Source organism: Corythoichthys intestinalis, chromosome 12, assembly GCF_030265065.1.
Source record: "Corythoichthys intestinalis isolate RoL2023-P3 chromosome 12, ASM3026506v1, whole genome shotgun sequence".
Taxonomy (NCBI): domain Eukaryota; kingdom Metazoa; phylum Chordata; class Actinopteri; order Syngnathiformes; family Syngnathidae; genus Corythoichthys; species Corythoichthys intestinalis.
In genome coordinates this window covers 50,616,644-50,636,318 of record NC_080406.1, presented here as the reverse complement: position 1 = coordinate 50,636,318, position 19,675 = coordinate 50,616,644, and the positions used below count along the sequence as shown (strand labels likewise).

General features: G+C 39.1%; 2 protein-coding genes across 7 annotated transcripts in view; one reads left to right on the top strand and one right to left on the bottom strand.

The window, feature by feature from the left end:
• Window positions 1-8,208, top strand: part of ankrd44 (ankyrin repeat domain 44) — a 77,039-nt gene extending 68,831 nt beyond the window's left edge. For 2 of the 4 annotated variants that reach the window (XM_057853527.1, XM_057853528.1), the window contains one exon: window positions 2,443-8,207. In XM_057853527.1, coding sequence (XP_057709510.1) covers window positions 2,443-2,708 — 266 coding nt within the window. In that variant the 3' untranslated portion in view covers window positions 2,709-8,207. Of the gene's footprint in view, window positions 1-2,442 lie in introns of all 4 variants that reach the window. The other 2 variants (XM_057853526.1, XM_057853529.1) reach the window with 2 other exon arrangements.
• pikfyve (phosphoinositide kinase, FYVE finger containing) overlaps window positions 7,521-19,675 on the bottom strand; it is a 68,741-nt gene continuing 56,586 nt past the window's right edge. For 2 of the 3 annotated variants that reach the window (XM_057853523.1, XM_057853524.1), the window contains 10 exons: window positions 19,241-19,336; window positions 17,996-18,076; window positions 16,572-16,657; window positions 16,437-16,496; window positions 16,169-16,345; window positions 15,044-15,147; window positions 14,845-14,973; window positions 12,408-12,669; window positions 12,260-12,334; window positions 7,521-7,914 (listed from right to left, as the gene is read on the bottom strand). In XM_057853523.1, the coding sequence (XP_057709506.1) occupies window positions 7,799-7,914; window positions 12,260-12,334; window positions 12,408-12,669; window positions 14,845-14,973; window positions 15,044-15,147; window positions 16,169-16,345; window positions 16,437-16,496; window positions 16,572-16,657; window positions 17,996-18,076; window positions 19,241-19,336 (1,186 nt within the window). In that variant the 3' untranslated portion in view covers window positions 7,521-7,798. The remainder of the gene's footprint in view (window positions 7,915-12,259; window positions 12,335-12,407; window positions 12,670-14,844; window positions 14,974-15,043; window positions 15,148-16,168; window positions 16,346-16,436; window positions 16,497-16,571; window positions 16,658-17,995; window positions 18,077-19,240; window positions 19,337-19,675) is intronic. The other variant, XM_057853525.1, reaches the window with a different exon arrangement.

The following is a 19,675-nucleotide window of genomic DNA, read 5'->3' as shown; positions in this document are numbered from 1 at the left end:
TAACTGCTTTTTTTGCTTTTAACCAAGAATCTAGACTGTTTTACGTTCATATCCATAAAAATTCCGCGATTTAAGCATTTATTTAGAAGAATTTTCAACTTTAAAAACTTTGTTTTGTGATGGCCGCCATGTTGGATTACACAATACCGTAACTTCTGCTTGAACTATTTAAGTAAAATGAACCATAACTGCCCATTTTCTCATTTTAACCAAAAATCTAGACTATTTTACGTTCATATCTACAGAAATTCTGTGATTTAAGCATTTATTTGCAAGAATTTTCTACTAAAAAAGCTCTTTGTTTTGTGATGGACGCCATGTTGGATTTTGTATCTCTACGCAAGAATTTTCTACTTAAAAAGCTCTTTGTTTTGTGATGGCCGCCATGTTGGATTTTGTATCTCTACACAATGGCAGAATTCAACCTAAATAACTTGCTTTTGTATATTAAAAAAAACATTGCTTTTGTTGAGAAAAATTAAGAGGATTCTGCATGTTTTCCTCAAGTATTAAGTTTCCGATGTGAAAATTAAGTGATTTATTAGCTGTTGAAAACTTGCACTAAATTAAAAAAAAAATTAAGTTGCTATTTTGGGCAAAAACTTATTAAATATTTCTATTGATCCTAAAAATCTCTGCATTTGGTGATTTTTGTGCATGTAGCGTAAAAATCTGAGAATTTTATAGCCATTTGTTATAGTTTTGTTATACTTACATAAAAAAAAAAATAATTGGGAATTTATTAAGGAACGACTTTGAATTTTTTTATGTCGCTGCTCATGGAGACTATTATATGCCTAAGGGAGGTGCCTGTTTTGGATTTAGGTCGCTTGTGGCTTTGGTTTTGAAAATATTTGAATTTTAAGTTTTTGAAAATAGGCACCCTATGGATCAGCCCCGTGTCCTGTCAACTGATTGTGAAGTCTATGGATATGTATTACAATGATAAAACGATTAGTTAATTAATTTTCACAAGATGACTTGAATAGCTCCGTTTGGTAAGACTCACCATGACCATATAATACTGTTTAATCCAGGCTAAGAGGGTTCATCTGTGAATGATGAAGATTACTGCATATAAAAGTGATTCAAGAAGCTACTGTATGCCTTTTCATGCACACTTGCTGCTTTTATGACGCAAAACAAAAGTTTACAAGTTTAAAAAAAAACAACAACAAAAAAACACCTCCTGCAATAGGACTATTGCCCGTGTGCACCGCGATGGCGATGTTCAAATGATATGTTGTGCAGGCCTATGGTCTATGTTCATTTTAAATACAGTGGTACCTCTACATACGATCGCTTCGACACACGAACTTTTCGACATCCGACGTAAAATTTGACTCGCCATTTGTTTCTACATCCGACGACATGCTCGAAATACGACGACAATGGCAGCACCGCAGACGAATGCATGGCGGATTTTCTTGTGTGACAAATCAACACAGGTTTCAGAAAAGGTTGGTACAGGTGGTGAAACAAGGAAAAAGTTGACGCTTACCTTCTAAATGAAGATGCAAATGACAGAAAAATATGAGCGTAGGGTGGGCATCCGTGAAATGGCTCAACAATACATCTCCATGGTCCTCCTCCGACCATCGTTCGCCAGTCTTTATAAGTTAAGCTGACAATTCTTATTGTGGTAACATCTCCAGAGAAATCGCCAGCTTCGCCACGTTTTCATCATTTCTTTCACAACTTATTCAACACAAAACGCCTGCTGTCTGCCGCAATTGACGATGTTCTCAAGAAAGCATTGAAAGCGAAAGTAAACTTTCACCCGCTCCCCTCCCTCTTTGTCATGTCAGCGCCGCGGTGCCTTCAGGTACAGAAAAAAACGTCCGCCTTATTAGAACCCGTTTCGTTACACTATTACAGGAATTATTATTATTATTATATTATTAATCCGATTTTTATTTATTATTTATTTGTTTTGCTATATGTAATTGCCATTTTAATAGTACCAGCAGTATTTTTTAAGGATTTAGTGCAGGTTTTTGGGCTGTGGAACGAATTAATGGAATTATAATGTATTCCTATGGGAAAATCCTGCTCGACATACGACCATTTCGACTTACAAACAAGCTCCTGGAACGGATTAACTTCGTATGTAGAGGTACCACTGTAGTTGGAAACCTTTATTTTTGGACTAAAACTTACAATTTTACAGACAAGAACATTTTGAGTAACTGTCGACTAAAGCTAGACGAACACATTTTGAAAAGACTAAAATACGACTAAGACATAAAATTAAAAGGGCTGCCAAAAACAACACTGGTCCCAATACTTTTGTCCATGCATCGCATGCCTGATGTGCCCCCTTCCCTTTTGTATTTTTGTGCACTGCCGAAGCACTAACCCGAATGGCGCTCCGTCCCTCTCTTGCCTCCCGCTTCGCCATTCCCGCTTCTTGGCCATTTTGCGTCTCTCTCTGTGATGCAGGTTTGACCCCCGCTCTGGCTTGCGCGCCCAGCCGGGAGGTGGCCGACTGCCTGGCGCTCATTCTGGCTACCATGATGCCTTTCTGCTCCCCTTGCAGCTCCGGCGCCCCCTCCCCTGGCGCCCTGCTGAGGCAGCTGCCACTTAAGGGACGCAAAGACCCTGTCGCGTCCAACGCCCAGCGTGGCCCGCGCCGTACCAGGAACCCCTCGGGACCCTCCAGCGAGGGGACCACGGAGAACGACTCGGAGGATTCGGAAACTTTCTGACCCTTTCCGGCGGGCGAATTCCGCTGTCTGCCATCTTTCCTAGAAGAAGACGCGGGTCGCTTGCATGTTAGCGTTTCTGATTTCTCTACACGGGTGCTCAAATCCAAACTGACCTCGGTACGTCCTTGCGAAAAGGTTTTTTTTAAAAGCAATTTTAGCAGTTGTTTTTTTGTACATATATTTTAGGGTTTGTTTTTTTGCTTTGATGCACTAAATAAGCAGCTTTTACACAACATTATGTTTATATATTTACACACTGGGTGGATTCTTTCACTCATTGCCTGCCATTGATAACGAAAGACGTCCAATTTATTTATTTAAGTTGAGAGGACTGGCTGTGAATGCGTATGTTTGACTACCACTGACGGCGCTAGACATTCCAATCCATTTTGACTGGGAAGGTTGGCAGATTATAGTGATGATCTGATGGTTGGAGATTTCGGTTATAATTTGCAATAATTAATCAGCGACACTGAAGTCATGTTACACATTCTCCAATTAGTGAGATTATATTTATAATCAAACTCATACATTCCAAAACACTGCACTTATGACCATTTTTTATATTACATTAAAACAAATATTCTTAATATATAAAGCCATGTCTTATTCAGTTGTATGATTTTTAAATCTAAATCCAAACCAAATAAACACTACACAACTAAAACATATTTCTTGTCAATTCACATTTCTTCTCATCATGTATGCATTGAATTTACCCATATGAGCTTTGACTTTGTCAGAATAATATTTCTGTAATATTGTACATTTAATGTGAGTCTAATGACAGTCTCTTACAGTTTAAATAATATTTAAATACACGGAACAGTTAATGTTTAATATCAACGGAACAAGTATCCTAAAATGGAGGCCGTTCAACTTACACACGATTCAGTTAGTACAAACTAGCTTATGTTAACAGGCCTCGTTCTGCTATTAACGTTAGCATTGCTATTAGCTCGCTAATCTCCGAACTTAATCACACCAAATTTACAGCATTTCACTATAAATAAAAATAAATTTGCAAATGCATATGAGCCAAAAAGGAGAAACAAAAGAATAAATTGTAACAGTCGTGTTTGAGGCAAAATTGTAACTGCCGTTACCTTGCTGCACTAATGAACACATATGTACTTATGTTCAAAACGACACACATTTTAAAAATAAAACACTTGACACAAACAATTGTTTACACGTCCATCTAGTCTGATTAATATGTAAATTTAGTAGATTAAATTAGTCTCACTGACTGGAGAATGAGCAACATGACTTCCGTGTCGCTGATTAATTAGCTTTATTGCCAATATTAACAGCAATCTCCAACCATCAGATTATTATTATCGGATTATCGGAACCTTCCCATTCAAAATGGATTGGACGTCTATCCCGTCAGTGGCAGCCAATGAGTCATGAACTAATAAGAGAAACATATGTTTCATTAGAATGCAACAGTAGGAAAGTCGTAATTTGACAAAAATGGTCTGTAGTTTTACAATAAGGTTATTAAATAAGATACTTTTATAATTTAAGAAAAATCATTCACCAGAATAAAGTAATATTCCTCTCCAAAAAAGTTTCTTATTTTCCGGGCTATAAATCACACTAATTGCTCCTCAAAAATGCAACGTACTCCAGTGCGACTTAAGTTTCATCATTCTTTGACTAGTGTGTGTAAATGGGTCATTTTTAATAGGGTGCTATTTTTGTCCCCAGTATAAATTAAAGTATTATTGTGTTTTCACTCCAGTTGGACAAATACTCATTCAACTTTATTTTTTGTGTATTATCAATCAAATGGTACGTGTTCCTAAATTCTATTTTTTAAATTTGCTTGTTATGAAATTTGCTATGTCCCTAGTGTGTTTAATTCAATTTCGGTTTAAAATAACTAATATAAGTAAAAAAAAAAAAAAAAAACTGATTTTATTGTCGTGGATAAACTATCTATAAACGTGTTGTTTTTACATTAAAATATATTATTTATATATTAAAAAATAGTCACTGCCCACTCTTGTGTTATTAATAACATCCCTTTTCTGCGATAATATGGTGGGAAATTCAATTGCGGGAAGCAATTTTATTTATTTGTTAAAATTTATTTTAAGTCAGAATTAGCAATTTTATGAATTACGTTCAGTGTGGTTAATCATAATATGTCCACTCTGTTAAAGAAATAATTTCAAAAGATTTATTTGTAAAATTATAGATTTCTCATCAAGTATCCAAAGTCCCTTTTAGCTATTATGCTAGTAAAGCTAGGCTGGAAGCTAAATTTAGTAAAGCTAGGCTGGTCGCCAAGTTTAGCACTAAATGTCACATCTGTTACTGTCCACTCTGTTAAAACTATACATATTTTAAAAAATAATGGAATCATTTCAAAAGGTTTATTTGTAAAATTAAAGATTTTTCATCAAGTATCCAAAGTCCTGTTAGCTATTATGCTAGTAAAGCTAGGCTGGGGGCTAAGTTTAGCACTAAATGTCCTTTCTGTCAATGTCCACTCTGTTACATCCAAATGGCATCCTGTTAAAAATAACGGTGCAATTTATAGTCCGAAAAATACGATACTTTCATACTCGAATAATTGTACTTTCATCCTTATGAAGTTGTAAAAGTCATCATAGTATAAAAAAGTTGTAAATTGTAAAATGAGTGTAAAGTCGTAATTTAATGAGAATCCTTTTGTGATATGACATTAAGTTCAAATTGTTTGATACATTTGTTTTGAACAGTCCGTTTGATGAGAACCTCATAGTATAAGATCATAGTTGTTATATTCAGTCTTTGTTACTTGAAGCACAAACCGTGAATAGTTGTGTAGAAGCTTCCACAAATGTGCACACTTGCATGTTGACCTTAGTCAATCAGGGTAGCCGATATCAGCCTAAGAAGAAGAAGAAGAAAAAAAAAGCATTCCGCTTAATCGTGCACGCTCTCCTGACTGGGAGGTCTTCCTTTATTAGTCATTATTTATATATTTTTATTCACACGACGGTACACAGCACTTCAATGTAAATTTTACACCCCTGTGTGACTACCTACCAGCAACGTGCCATCAAATGTGTGCAGTGCCTTGACATCTGCTTCTATTGATTTTGTTTGAAATCTTCAGTTTGAGAAAAACAAAAGGTTCAGAGGTCACCTGGATCAACCAGCAAATTTAATTGTAGTTCTTGTACTAAATGTTGATGGACATTGACACAGGAGTATTATGGACACCCTATGAAGGAAAACACAAGTGAGAACATCAGGTTATGTTCATTAAAAAAAAAAAAAAAAATGTACTAATGTCACATTGTTAATAATTTGTTATTGCCAATCGCCTCCCAAGTTTGACACCTTATTCAAACTGCTCCTACTTCAGAAATGTTCTAAATATTCACGTGATGCAGCATTGTATTTTTAATAAGCCTAAAAGTTTCAGACACCCGAAAACTCCCAAGTTTTTCTACCATAGGCGGAGATTGAGGGGGGGGCCCCGGCATCATAAAAATGATGTAATTGCATACAGGTTAAATCCCCACTAACTCCAAGATTAAGCCTAATGTCAAAAATTCTAAACTTCCCCTTTTTACAAAACAAAAACCTAAAATGTTCTCTAAAAAGGTTGAAAAGCAATAAAACACAACAAAAATGAATGAAATGAACAAGAATCCTACAAAGTATTTCATAATGGGTCAAAATTATTTTTCAGACGGATCACGTGACTAGCCCCTTAGAGACTGTCCTTTGCTTTGCTTAGCCAAAACTACACCTGAGGAGACAAGATGGATATTTTAAAACTAAGCTTTCAAAAGCTCCAACAATTCACTGAGCTTTAACCAAGGCTTGAACACGAAAAGTGTCAAGATGTACCGTATTTATATATTGTAAGTTAATTTTATTGCTAACACTGTGTTTTGGGGCCATCAAGATGTTTTGCCCCCCACCCCCACCCCAAAAGTCAAACTCCGCAGAGATTTCGAATTGCACATTTAATTGGAGTTTTTTTTTCTACATTCCTCGTTCAATGTTCACTCCTATTGGTGTTCAACTCAGACCTACAAGTTTTTTTATATTATAAAACAGGAAGTGACCTTGAAACCCCCCCCCCCCCCAATCAACAGGAATTTATCAACTGCCATGATGAATTCCTATGCAATTTCTCCAGGAATTTGCGTTTTCTAGTATTGAACCTTTGACAATTCTCAGTGTTCATCCCAATGTGGCCCTAATACACCTGCGTAGACATTCCAAATCTGAATACGATTGCTGTTTTGTCGCGACGACCAACAAAAGAATTGGTCTCGCATTTCCAATCCGATCAATTGAAACCAAACAACTAGAATAAACCAAATGTTCATTTGTTATTTAACACTGTATGATGTTATTTCACGCCTGTAGTGGTAGCTCCATATTTTGTATTTTTGTCCTATGTGCATAAAAAAGGAGATACTTGACTTTTATTTGACTGTAAATATTTCAATTTGAACTGAGATTTTGTTTTTTGTTGGTTTGTTTTCTGGACTTTGGCAAATATTTGTTGGTAGTAAAGTTTGTGGCGAATTAATGTTGAAACTGCCGTCTTTTATATTACGATGTAAAGCTTTGTACAACCCGAACATGACGTAATTTAACGCAAAGGATTCATGTGTACAGTTTTCATACAAAAACGAGCTTCATGAATCGCAACAGTCGTCACTCCAGATGATTTCCATGGCAGTTCCTGATGCAGTACGACTACACTTCAGTATTTTTATAAAGCAACTGTACACTTTGAAAAAGAAAAAAATCACAAATAAATGTCTTTCAGTGTCATGTTTGTCTTTTTCCCAATTAAAATACAGACACAAAAAAGATTTATAATGTTTTAATAGGTACACAATTTCTGTACATATTCAAATTTTAAATTACAATAGCAAACTATAATGACAGTGTCATCAGGGGTCAAAATGATGAAATAAAAAACTCATCTATTAAAAATATGCCGGAATTGTGTCGTACGGAATGTTTACATGCTTGTCTGTCGGTAAATAAAACCTTTTAAAAATGTTCACGGCACTCAAGTAATGTTGGACCCCATTTTCTAGCATCCGAAGGGTGATTCCCGCTCAACAGTTGACCCCTAATCCAGTCCAGTGGTCAGGCACCATGAGGAAGTATTTGTCCATGGCCTCGCAAAAGCGGGCACGGTACAGCTCGGGTGACACTACGGTGGGCATCTTTCCTGCAAAAAAAAGAATATCCCACTTAACCCTTTCATGAATGAATTTACATATCTTCCAGACTATAAATCGCACTTAGTTTGGTTGGGCCTGTGACTTATATTTAGGTGCGACTTTCAATGTATCGCAAAAGTCAGTACACCCCTCGTATTTCTGCAGGTATTTAAGTATATCTTTTCATTGGACAACACTGTCAAAATGACACTTTGACACAATGAAAAGTCTGTGTGCAGCTTATACAAAAGAGTATAATATCTAAACCCCTGGCAACAAAAGTGAGTACTCCATAGAAACTACGCACAACCCTAAATGTCCAAATTGAGTACTGCTTGTCATTTTCCCTCCAAAATGTCATGTGACTTGTCACAGGAGTGCTGTCAGCATTGCTGCAGATATTGAAAGGGTGGGGGGTCAGCCTGTTAGTGCTCAGACACAGGCCGCACTCTACATCAAACTGGTGTGTATGGCTGTCACCCCAGGAGGAAGCCTCTTCTGAAGACAGTACACAAGAAAGCCCGCAAACAGTTTGCTGACGACATGTCAACAAAACACATGGATTACTGGAACCATGTCCTATGGTCTGATGAGACGGGCGGGCTTTCTTGTGTACCGTCTTCAGAAGAGGCTTCCCCCTGGGGTGACAGCCGTGCTCACCAATTTGATGTAGAATGCGGCGTATGGTTTGAGCACTAACAGGCCGACCCCCCCCAGCTCTTCAATCTCTGCAGCAATTCTGACAGCACTCCTGTAACGAGTCATATGACATTTTGGAGGGAAAATGACAAGCAGTACTCAATTTAGACATTTATTGATGTGCATTTTTTCATAGGGGTGTACTCACTTTTGTTGCCAGGAGTTTAGATATTAATGGCTATATTTTGAGGGTTTTTTTGCGGGGAAAATAAATTAACGCTATTATATAAGCTGCACACAGATAGGGCTGTCCCAAACGACTAATTTTCTCCCGATTAGTCAGCAGACTATTTTTACGATTAGTCGACTAACCTAATAATTAATTTTTATTTTTATTTTTTTTTACTAATTTAGCAATGACATTTTTGTTGACGCTTATCAATTCACAAAAACATATTGGAACACTCAAATCATTTATTAAAGTACAAATAAACACGTAAATAACAATAATAAATCACAAATAAACAATGAGTTCAAATGCTGATAGAATTAACTAGTGTAGCATCCCGATTGAAAAGATGGTCTCTTAAACTGATGGTTTACAACTTTTATTCCATCCTTGATGTAAACACACCGTAAGAGCTACGGTGCACACAAATAAAGCAACACATTTAGAAATTAACAAAAACTTTTCACCTTTTTCCTTTTAAACCTTATTTATATATCAATGAATTGCCTATATGAATTGCCTTTACCTTATTACCTTATCATTGACAATCTCTCCCTTGAGTGCAATCACTGTATATACTGTATATATTTATGACCTTTTAACCTTATATCATTTTCTATACCATAAAATATACCATAACATGAAATAAACCTTTCAATTAGCATTAAGAACAATACTAATAGCACACATTATTTAGTAAGGCGACAGCACCCTCTGGTGTACAAAAAATGAAAAAAAAAAAAAAATTACAAACTGCGTGAAGGCGCTTGAGGTGTTTATTCACGGCCGACGTGCAGCCAAGCTTGGCACTGAAGAGACAGGACAGAAGAGTGTACTCTCCTTTGTTTCTTTGAAATAAGTCAATGTTTTGGACACTCTGGTGCGCTTTTTTTGGCTTTGTGCCGCTTTCCCCGCTTGCAAACAGCGCATCCGACATTCTAACTTTCCATGCATATATTTTTTTAACCCTTCATTAACCGTCGACGGGATGTTGTGCTCGTCGACGGATTTACGTCATCGATGACGTCGACTATGTCGACTAGTCGGGACAGCTCTACACACAGACTACTTTTCATTGTGTAAAAAGTTTCATTTTGTCAGTGTTGCCCCATGAAAAGATACTTAAAAATATCTGCAGAAATGTGAGGGGTGTACTCACTTTTGTGATATACTCTAAATTGTATGGTCATGACAAATAATAGTCTTGCATTAAATGGAATATGAAATATTAAAAATGCATTTATTCAGTACGACAGGGCTAAAATACTGCATAATGGTCAAAACTGCCGATTTCTTAAACTTCCCGAACGGTATTTTATGCCACTAGAGTTACTCGGAGACAAGGAGAGAGTGTAAACAAGAGTGTGAGAGCTATTCGACAAGCTAACCTATACCGAGCGGCTCTTCCATGCCTATTCCCCGCCTTTCGAAAACGAAAAATCACACAGAACTATCACGACTCATGTCACACACGGCGGCGGGGGTGATAGCCTTCACCGATCGGCCAGCCCCCAGCACAGAGCAAGTTTTGGCTCGTCGTTGAACACTGCAAATGGCGCATTCTCGGTGGACAAACCAGCCGACGTCGGAGCGCATGGCTGCCTGGGCCCAAGTAGAGGATAGCGCCCTCTCGGCAGGCAGACGAAGAGGGCCGAGAGGGGTGGAAGTCTCTACACAATCGAGAACCGCAGACGAGAGCGCATGGATGCCTGAGCACGGACGCTTATCGGCCGGCGAGCATGGTGTGGGACAAGCCGCTGGTCGTAGGCCGAGGGTGACGGCCACTCCCGCCTTTTCGGTGGCCAGGGAGCATTGTCACCCACAAAATGCAAGCCACTTCCTTATTAAAATATCTGCCATGATCCTAGTATTTGACATAGTATAAAACACGTAGCTTAAAGCACTCCCTTGTCCGTCCAATGGTCACAGTTGACGGACTTGTTTTGCCATTCTTCACGGTGAACAGAATCTTTTAGAAACTCCAAAAGGCTCACACGCCTCCTCCTGGTGCAGCAACTAAAGCCTACAGCACATTGGACTGGCGTGATGCGAAAAATAAACAAATTCATCCACAAAATCAGATGAGTCCACAGTCCTACATAATATAGAAATGGCTGTGTTGAGAAGATGATTAGTCCGCTGATGTCACATTCGCCCTCTTCCTCAATCTAGACTCTGGCCGGAAGTCAGTCATTTTCATGGTGCGGTATTAAAATATTTGAATATATCGACTGCTTCCACACACATCCAAGCGGTCCATTTAATTCATTTCATTACCGTGTAAAATATAAAATAAACATGCTTTTTGCTGTTATAGGCACTTTAATGAGGTGTGTTTTTGCAGTGTGGGTGAGGCTTTCCTTCTCCTTACCGCCCTCTGGACGTCTCCCGTTGTCGTGGCAACAATTTAGTGCTCAAAGCGATGGCAATTACGGCTAACGCTTTTTAGGCCTGACCGTCGTTATATTATTTTCTCTGAGTCACGCAGATGAATGATCACGTTATGTTCATACCATAGGTTTCATACTGGTTAACTTTTCTCTAACTTAATTGTCTGCATATGGGGCATTAATCTGCACACCTCACAGCAAACCTCATTTTTTTGTCTCAACACTGGAGATGAAACTTTCCCTTTTCATATTGGATTTCGCTTTTCCTCAACTCCTCCCTTGACTTTCTATTTCTTGAGTGGTCTTTTTTCCCCCGGTGCTTGGCCGGGTGCTGGGGGTTTCAGAAACATGTCTGCTTGTAGTATAACGTTAGGTGGGTACTAAGAATACAATAGAATAGTGGGTACAATCAGCAGCAGCAATCAGATTGCAAGTGTTCACACTGGAGTGATTGAGGTGTGTTTACGCCCCACGGAGAGCGGCTGCATCATAGACTCCGGGGTTGTCTTTGATCGAGATAGCATAATGTCATCAAAACACGGAACCACCAGGAATACATGTGGATTTTTTTTTTTTTTTTTTTAAATTGACGCATTATTTTTACTGGCCCCCTGTGGGTTGGAGCATTCTGGTGGCCCTGACAGTTGTAAAAGTACGTCCAGGGCACCCGGCCATTTATATTGTCGAATCCTGATACGTTACCTTGACAGATGCTTATTCGTTCAGATGCCTGTTGTTTTGTTGTTTTTGTATTTGGCTGGTGAGACTTCTACTCAGTTACGATTTATAGTCGGAAAAATTCGGTAAAACAAATTGTAAAAAAAAAAAAAAAAAAAAAAAAGACAAAAATTAGGAATGAAGACATGATTTCAAATAAGTGTGATCTGTGTGTATTTAGCTCTGGGAATTGAAAAACAATTTTTCTTTTGTTTTATTACCTCGCATAGCTTAACTTTTTGACTGCCATTGACAGCAGTACAATTCATCTAAACTTGACATCTACTGTCATCAATAGCTGTTTTCATGATCAATTTTCCACTTTTACTATAGTGAACTGACCCATTTTTACTCAGTTGAGTCAAATGGCAGCACTACCTTGTCCTCCCAGAATTCCAGTGGATTTGACGACCATTTCCAGCCTTTTATCCCAAGTGAAAGTCCTGATGTAATCTGCGAGAGGAGCAGACGTTAAATGAGCATGCGCGAAATATGACTAGAGCGTCGCCGGTGGTAGCCTCCTTACCGATGATCCCGACCACTAGCTGATCGGTGGCGTCGTCGCGTCCCACCAGCAGCGAGTAGTCAATGATGAGGTGGCTGGACAGGAAGTAGGCGTCGCTGTGAATGGCGGCGCGCAGCACCGACTTGCAGTGCGAGCGGATGTACAGCGGGTTGTCGTAGATGAGCTTGAGCAGGTTTTCGTCCAGCAGCACTACTTCGCAACTCTCCTTGCCCGAGTCGGTCTTCACGTTGCGGTTTCGCAGAGAGCCTTTCAGGTCGAACACCTAACCAGAGGCAAAGTGCACATCTAACTTGTCTTTCCATTTACAACTTGACACATCATTTGGCTTTTAACGCTCTCAATGCAACTACAGTCATCCCTCAATTATCGGTGTTAAATGAGATCAGAATTGATCGCGTTAAATGACAAACCATAAAGTCGTCTCACCCTCCATTTTTAACACTTTTTTTTTTTTTATGTGTATATATCACTATGGTAAACGGAGAGTACTTATATAGCGCATTTACGTTACAATACATGGGTGGGGGGTATGTACATACAGTATCACAAAAATGAGTACACCCCTCGCATTTCTGCAGATATTTAAGTATATCTTTTCATGCGACAACAATGACAAAATGACACTTTGAAACAATGAAAAGTAGTCTGTGTGCAGCTCATATAATAGAGTTAATTTATTTTCCCCTCAAAATATAGCCATTAATATCTAAACCCCTGGCAACAAAAGTGAGTACACCCCTTAGCGAAGGTTGTCAATATTAACATACGTACATCATGTCAACTGTCAATATTTTGTGTAGCCACCAATATTATCCAGAACTGCCTTTACTCTCCTGGGCATGGAGTTGACCAGAGCTTCACAGGTTGCCACTGGAATGCTCTTCCACTCCTCCATGCTGATGTTGCGGTGTCGCCGGATATTTGAGACTGCGCACCTCCACCTTCCGCTTGAGGATCCCCCAAAGATGTTCTATTGGGTTCAGGTCTGGAGACATGCTTGGCCAGTCAATCACCTTTACCCTCAGCCTCTTCAGTAAAGCAGTGGTCATCTTGGAGGTGTGTTTGGGGTCATTGTCATGCTGGAACACTGCCCTGCGACCCAGTTTCTGGAGGGAGGGGATCATGCTCTGCTGCAGTATTTCACAGTACATGTTGGAGTTCATGTTTCCCTCAATTGAATGTAATTCTCCAACACCCGCAGCACTCATGCAGCCCCAGACCATGACATTCCCACCACTATGCTTGACTGTAGGCATGACACTTATCTTTGAACTCCTCACCTGATCACCACCACACATGCTTGAGACCATCAGAACCAAACAAATTAATATTCGTCTCATCAGACCACAGGACATGGTTCTAGTAATCCATGTGCTTTGATGACATGTCTTCAGCAAACTGTTTGTAGGCTTTCTTGTGTACCGTCTTCAGAAGAGGCTTCCTCCTGAGGTGACAGCCATGCACACCAATTTGATGTAGAGTGCGGGCCTTGGTCTGAGCACTAACAGGCTGACCCCCCACCTCTTCAATCTTTGCAGCAATGCTGACAGCACTCCTGTGACGATCTTTCAAAGAAAGCATTTGGATGTGACGCTCAGCACGTGCGCTCAGCTTCTTTGGACGACCAACCCGAGGCCTGTATTGAGTGGACCCTGCTCTTTTAAAACGCTGGATGATCTTAGCCTGTGCTTCAGCTCAGTTTCAGGGTGTTGGCAATCTTCTTGTAGCCCTGGCCATCTTCATGTAGCGCAACAATACATTTTTTAAGATCCTCAAAGAGTTCTCTGCCATGTGGTACCATGTTGGAACTTTCAGTGACCAGTATGAGAGAGTGTGAGAGCTGCACTACAAATTGTAACACAACTGCTCCCTATGCACACCTGAACCTAGTAACACTAACGAGTCACATGACATTTTGGAGGGAAAATGACAAGTAGTACTCAATTTGGACATGTACTCACTTTTGTTGCCAGGGGTTTTTATATTAATGGATATATTTTGAGGGGAAAATAAATTAACTCTTTTATATACGCTGCACACAGACTACTTTTTATTGTGTCAAAGTGTCATTTTGTCAATGTTGTCCCATGAAAAGATACACTTAAATATCTGCAGAAATGCGATGGGTGTACTCACTTTTTTGATACACTGTATGACATAGTGACATACATGAACGAGATTTTTGTGTTTTTCATTTTAAGTTGGCCAAATCAATTATATTCAAAGTAAACTAATAAAAATTGCTGCAGTAATTTCATTCTTTTTAATAAGCCATGTAACTTGCTATGATCCAACGTTTTGAAAAGGTGTGATACTGTTGTGTGGCCACAGCATACACATCTGATGTTGCTCACAGTGGTCCTCACTGTGCTCGGGGAGCTTGTGTGTCTACTCAGACACAAGAAAAATAAGAGGGAACATTGCAAGTATTCCTTACCTGGGCCATTTTGCGTCCATAAAAAAGGTTTTCCATCACAAGTAGGTCCAATTTCTTTTCTGTGTTGTTCTGAGAGTTTTTGTACCCGATGCGGTAAACGCCGAGAATCTTCGCCAGAGCAGTCGGCCTCTGGGGCACAAAATGTATGCACCATTCAATCCGAAGAATACGTATGCATTTGGAGGTCAGTGATGCATACCTTCTGCTGCACAGCTCCTGTAATGTAGGTAAAGTAGTGAGGAGCGAAGTCCAAGAAGGACTGGACTTCCAGTCTGGGCATCTGCTTCAGGATGAACCGGTCATCTGAAGAGAAGACGACTCCTTTCTTATCTCAAACAGCACTTAACGGAAACAAGAATAAGTTCTGGGAAACTACGATTCAATTTCTGATAAAAGGCTCACGATAACGATCTCACGATATGGCAAAATAACAATTATTGATACATGGGTCAGGAAATGATTCTAGGATATCCTACAAAAACAACTAATAAACAGAAAAACAAGCTATTTACATCCTGTTGTGAATTGCAATGAGTTAATCACTAGTAGACGTCCAATCCGTTTAACATCCCTCCCACTTCAAAATGATAGGACGACTATTGCTGTCAGTGGCAGCCAATGCCAGGCAACCGAGTTCATTTTGGGGCATTTTTTTTCCCCTGTTGAGGCATTTACAGGTCACTTCCTGTTGATACTGGGGCATTTATGGGTAACTTCCTGTTGATTTGGGGTTACTGAAAAGGAAGTGGCTCACGAATGTCCCCAAATGAATAGGAACTGACTCAAAATTAACAGGAAGTAACCTGTAAATGCCCTAAAATGAACAGGAAGTGACCTGTAAATGCCCACACGCGTAGCTGTAGGCTCTGGTTTCAGTGCCATTGACAGCGCTAGACGTCCATTCCAGTCAACATGAATTGGATGTCTAGCGCCGTAAATATCAGCCAGTGAGCTAGACACTATTTTAATGGAAGATTTTTTTTTTTTTTTTAAATAACATTGACACCCTTTTAAAACGATATATCAATTCTTGGTGTGAGCTATCTTTTAGGCTACAAAGTATCGCGATATATTACCTTTTCGATATATTGACACACCCCTAATTCTATAATAGTGTTTAATAAACTTTGCAGTCATAGCTGTAAATCTTACATATTTCATTGTACGTCAACATTTGAAAATGTTTATAAACCAATCAAATCGCGTCTGTGTGGCTTGAAAAGCGCTCTAGAAATAAAATGTACTACAGTATTATTATAATTATAAATCAGTAGAGTATTTTTCATTATTTTTTAAGAAGCATGACTTAAGTCAGTGGTCCGACCTTCAGTGGCATAGAAGACTGCTCCCGACTTTCCACCACGTGCCTGCCAGTTGACACAATGGGATAGCGAACGAACAAAATCCTCCTCCGCACTCTCCAAAATCTCTTCGCGCATCCTGTGGAACTCATCCGCGTAATAGATGCGACAGTAGAACTTGGCGTTGGCGTCTGAAAATTCTAAACAAGAGTGAAAGGGAAGGACTTCCCTCTTACTTGGGCAGATGGCAACGAGTGGGAACATGAAAAAAAAAAAATTACAAAAACATACGCAGCTCAATGTGTGGATTCTGAGATTGCTTCTTCTGTTTATCGGCCACGTCAGCATCCTCTATAAGTAAAAGGAATAAGCAAAGGTGACATCAAGTGGTGGCACAAGAACACTAGTGTAGATGTTAACACTCACTAAGCGGGTCGGCTTCTATGCTGGTACGGCTCTGCACGGATGACTCTGCGAGCCTGGCGGGGCTGCCCTTTGCTCGGCTCTCTCCACTACTCAACAAATGTTACCCGTAGTTAGCTGATGTAATGTATATTTCCTTCTAAATAGAGCATTATCATTAGAAGTCGACCGATATATTGGCAGGCTGATATATGGACTTTTTTCCAATGACGTCTATCGTCCGATTAACAACAACAAAAAAGCCGATAAAAAAAGGATTTGGGTCAGGCATTTGTGTGGGCCACTGTTGCTGCTGCTGACTGACGGTAGGACCACAGAAGGACCCTGCAGCAGCTTGAAGGCAGGCTGCTTCAGGAAGTTTCAGGCTTGCCTGTTTTGTAAATATTGTAAGATTTTTTTTATCTTGCATGAGAGAATATACAATGTTGGTTTAGCCTTTTAAGGTGTGTACTGATTGAGCCTTACACTCTAAATGTAACTCATAGTGTTAAGGCTGATTTATGCTTCTGAGTAGCGGTGACGGGGGACCTATGCCGTTAACGCAGACCCGATTTACCTATGCCGTGGCCTGACGTGCACCTCCGAAAAATACGTGCGTGACGTGAAGGTCGGAGGACTGATTGGTCGGCTCAGAACGTTGTTTCCAGTTTGGCGCAACAACACCGCCATTTTCAAACATTCACAAACATCTTCTGTGTCGCCTACGCTTCAACATTTGTATTAACAACATTTGTTGTTCAATATTGATTAGCTGCAGCTGCAAATACACACGTTCCATCTCGGTTGCCATTGCTATCAATGAAGAAAACTAAAGGAATCCGGTAAGAGTCCCCCAAAACCGTACAAGGACAAAGCCACATCCCTCTAGTGGCATGGCGGTGAACTACAAAGCAACGCTCTTCCATGACGCAGAACTTCGAATACGCAATAACAGCGTAGAGTCTAAGCCGTCGCTCCGCCGTCACCGGAATGCAGAAGCATAAATCAGCCTTTAGGGTAGCATTCGCATTAGCTTTAGCATGGCGAGCATCCGCTTAAACTCTCACTTGTTACATATCGTCGTGACGTCCTGGTGGGTTTAATTATTAGAAAATAATCTACTGTTCTTGGTTAGTGTGTATAATCATAAAAAGAAGTGCTGCGTTCGTTGGTTGCACTAGACTAATCCTTTAAGTCTCACGTCGTTGTAAATTACAAGCTGTTGAAGCAATTTTTAAAAATCGTCTTTCATAATTTATGTATATAGGATAGTATCTCGGCCTCAAGTACCGGCTTACAAAATCGGCTTTGGGTATCGGCAATCAGCTGAATTTTTTTTATAGATATTGTGTCGGATTAATTTTTTTTTTTTTTTAATATATATCTGTATCGGCACTTGAAAATCCCATATCGGTCGACCTCTAATTATCATAGTCGATGGGACACACCTGTTGGTTTGTGATACCTCGTCCACTACGGTGTTGGACACCTTGGATAAATCATCCAGTGCTGTTTTGTACTCCTTGCAGCTGTGGATGGAAACAAACACACTTGTATTTATATATTTTTACAAATTAATAATTAAAAAATATTTAAATACAGTTAATGTAAATATACACACTTGTATATGTACAGGTTTTTTAAAGTGTAAATATTAAACTGCTAGTCAATAATAAAAAATGGAATACCTGTAATGCGAAAAATTGTCAATTGTAGACTAGAGCTTGCTTAAGGCCTTGAAATTTCAATGAATATTTACAGAAGTGCTACCGTTTAAGAACGTACACTGGTACCTATACTTATGAATTTCTCTACAAACTTAATTTTCAGGTTACGACATGTTTAAACAGGAAAGTATTGCTTCTTGTTAAGAAACACATTTCAAGTTACGAGAGGCAAAAATACTATACAATACTGTAAAAGATGCGTACGTACTTCCCGCTTTTAAATGTTGCGCCATAAGTGCCCTATTGGTCATAATATCAGGCTTAGTAATGGAATTCCGCTCTCCTATTGGCCTATTGTTGATGTCATTTCAATTTGGGTGTCGCAGCATGATGACGTGCACAGGCACGACGGCGTTATTGTTTATATTGCGTGTCGACGTCTGAGCCAAATGAGCACAAGACTTCTCGTGTTTTGTGTTTCACAAAGTTTTTTTTTGAGCCAACAGACAGTTCATTACTTTAGTAGCAAATTAGAGCATAGGTCTCCTCGCGTTTTTGTGTCACGAAGAGTGAGATAGGCACCATCAATCTCGTGAAAGAGGACATTGCCTCACTCGAAAGGTAATATATTTTTTTTTCTTAGCATTTTGTTCTATTAACTTCATTAGAGGTATTTACGGTCAGGTTAAGTATATGGAATGATTCAAATGTGTTTCACTGTTTTATCCTGGTTTTACCTCAATTATAAAATTTAATGTAGCTTGTCAGTAGTGCTTGGAACAGATTAGGACATTTACATGTAAAACGTCTCTATTTACAAAGTTTTCACGTTACGATGTTATTTTCAGAACCAATTAATATCGTAAGTAGAGGTACCACTGTACAGTCAAATGACATCAATTAAATCACATTTGTCAGGCTTAGATGTCAGTATTCTGCAATATCGACACTATATTGAAAGGCATATCGGTACAATTGAAAATGCTGCATCATAAAAACGAAAAAAAAAAAGTATGAGCTTCTTACCTGAGTGCAAAAGCGATAATGGAGCTTGGTTCCTTCTCGCACACTGCAATTGGCACCCGTTCATGTTCATACATCAGGTAGTGCTTGTCCGGGTCACTGTTATACAGGAATTGATATTGAGGCGTCAAATATACCGGGACAAACGTATACATTCAAATCTTCAATGAGACATGCATGTACGTGAACTGCTGTGATTTATCCATGTTAAAATCAAGTTAATCACATTTATCGAAGAGTAGCTGTCAACAGTCTTTAATATACACAGCCCTTGGAAAGATTAGGAAGATTAAGGCAAAGTTTTGATGTAAACATCAATATGTAAATACGAGGATGTAGGTAAAAAAATATCAGGACTTTTATTGGTTTTATTTATTTGTGAAAACACAAACATTAACAAAAAAACACATCATTTTTCTACATAATGTCCACCCATTT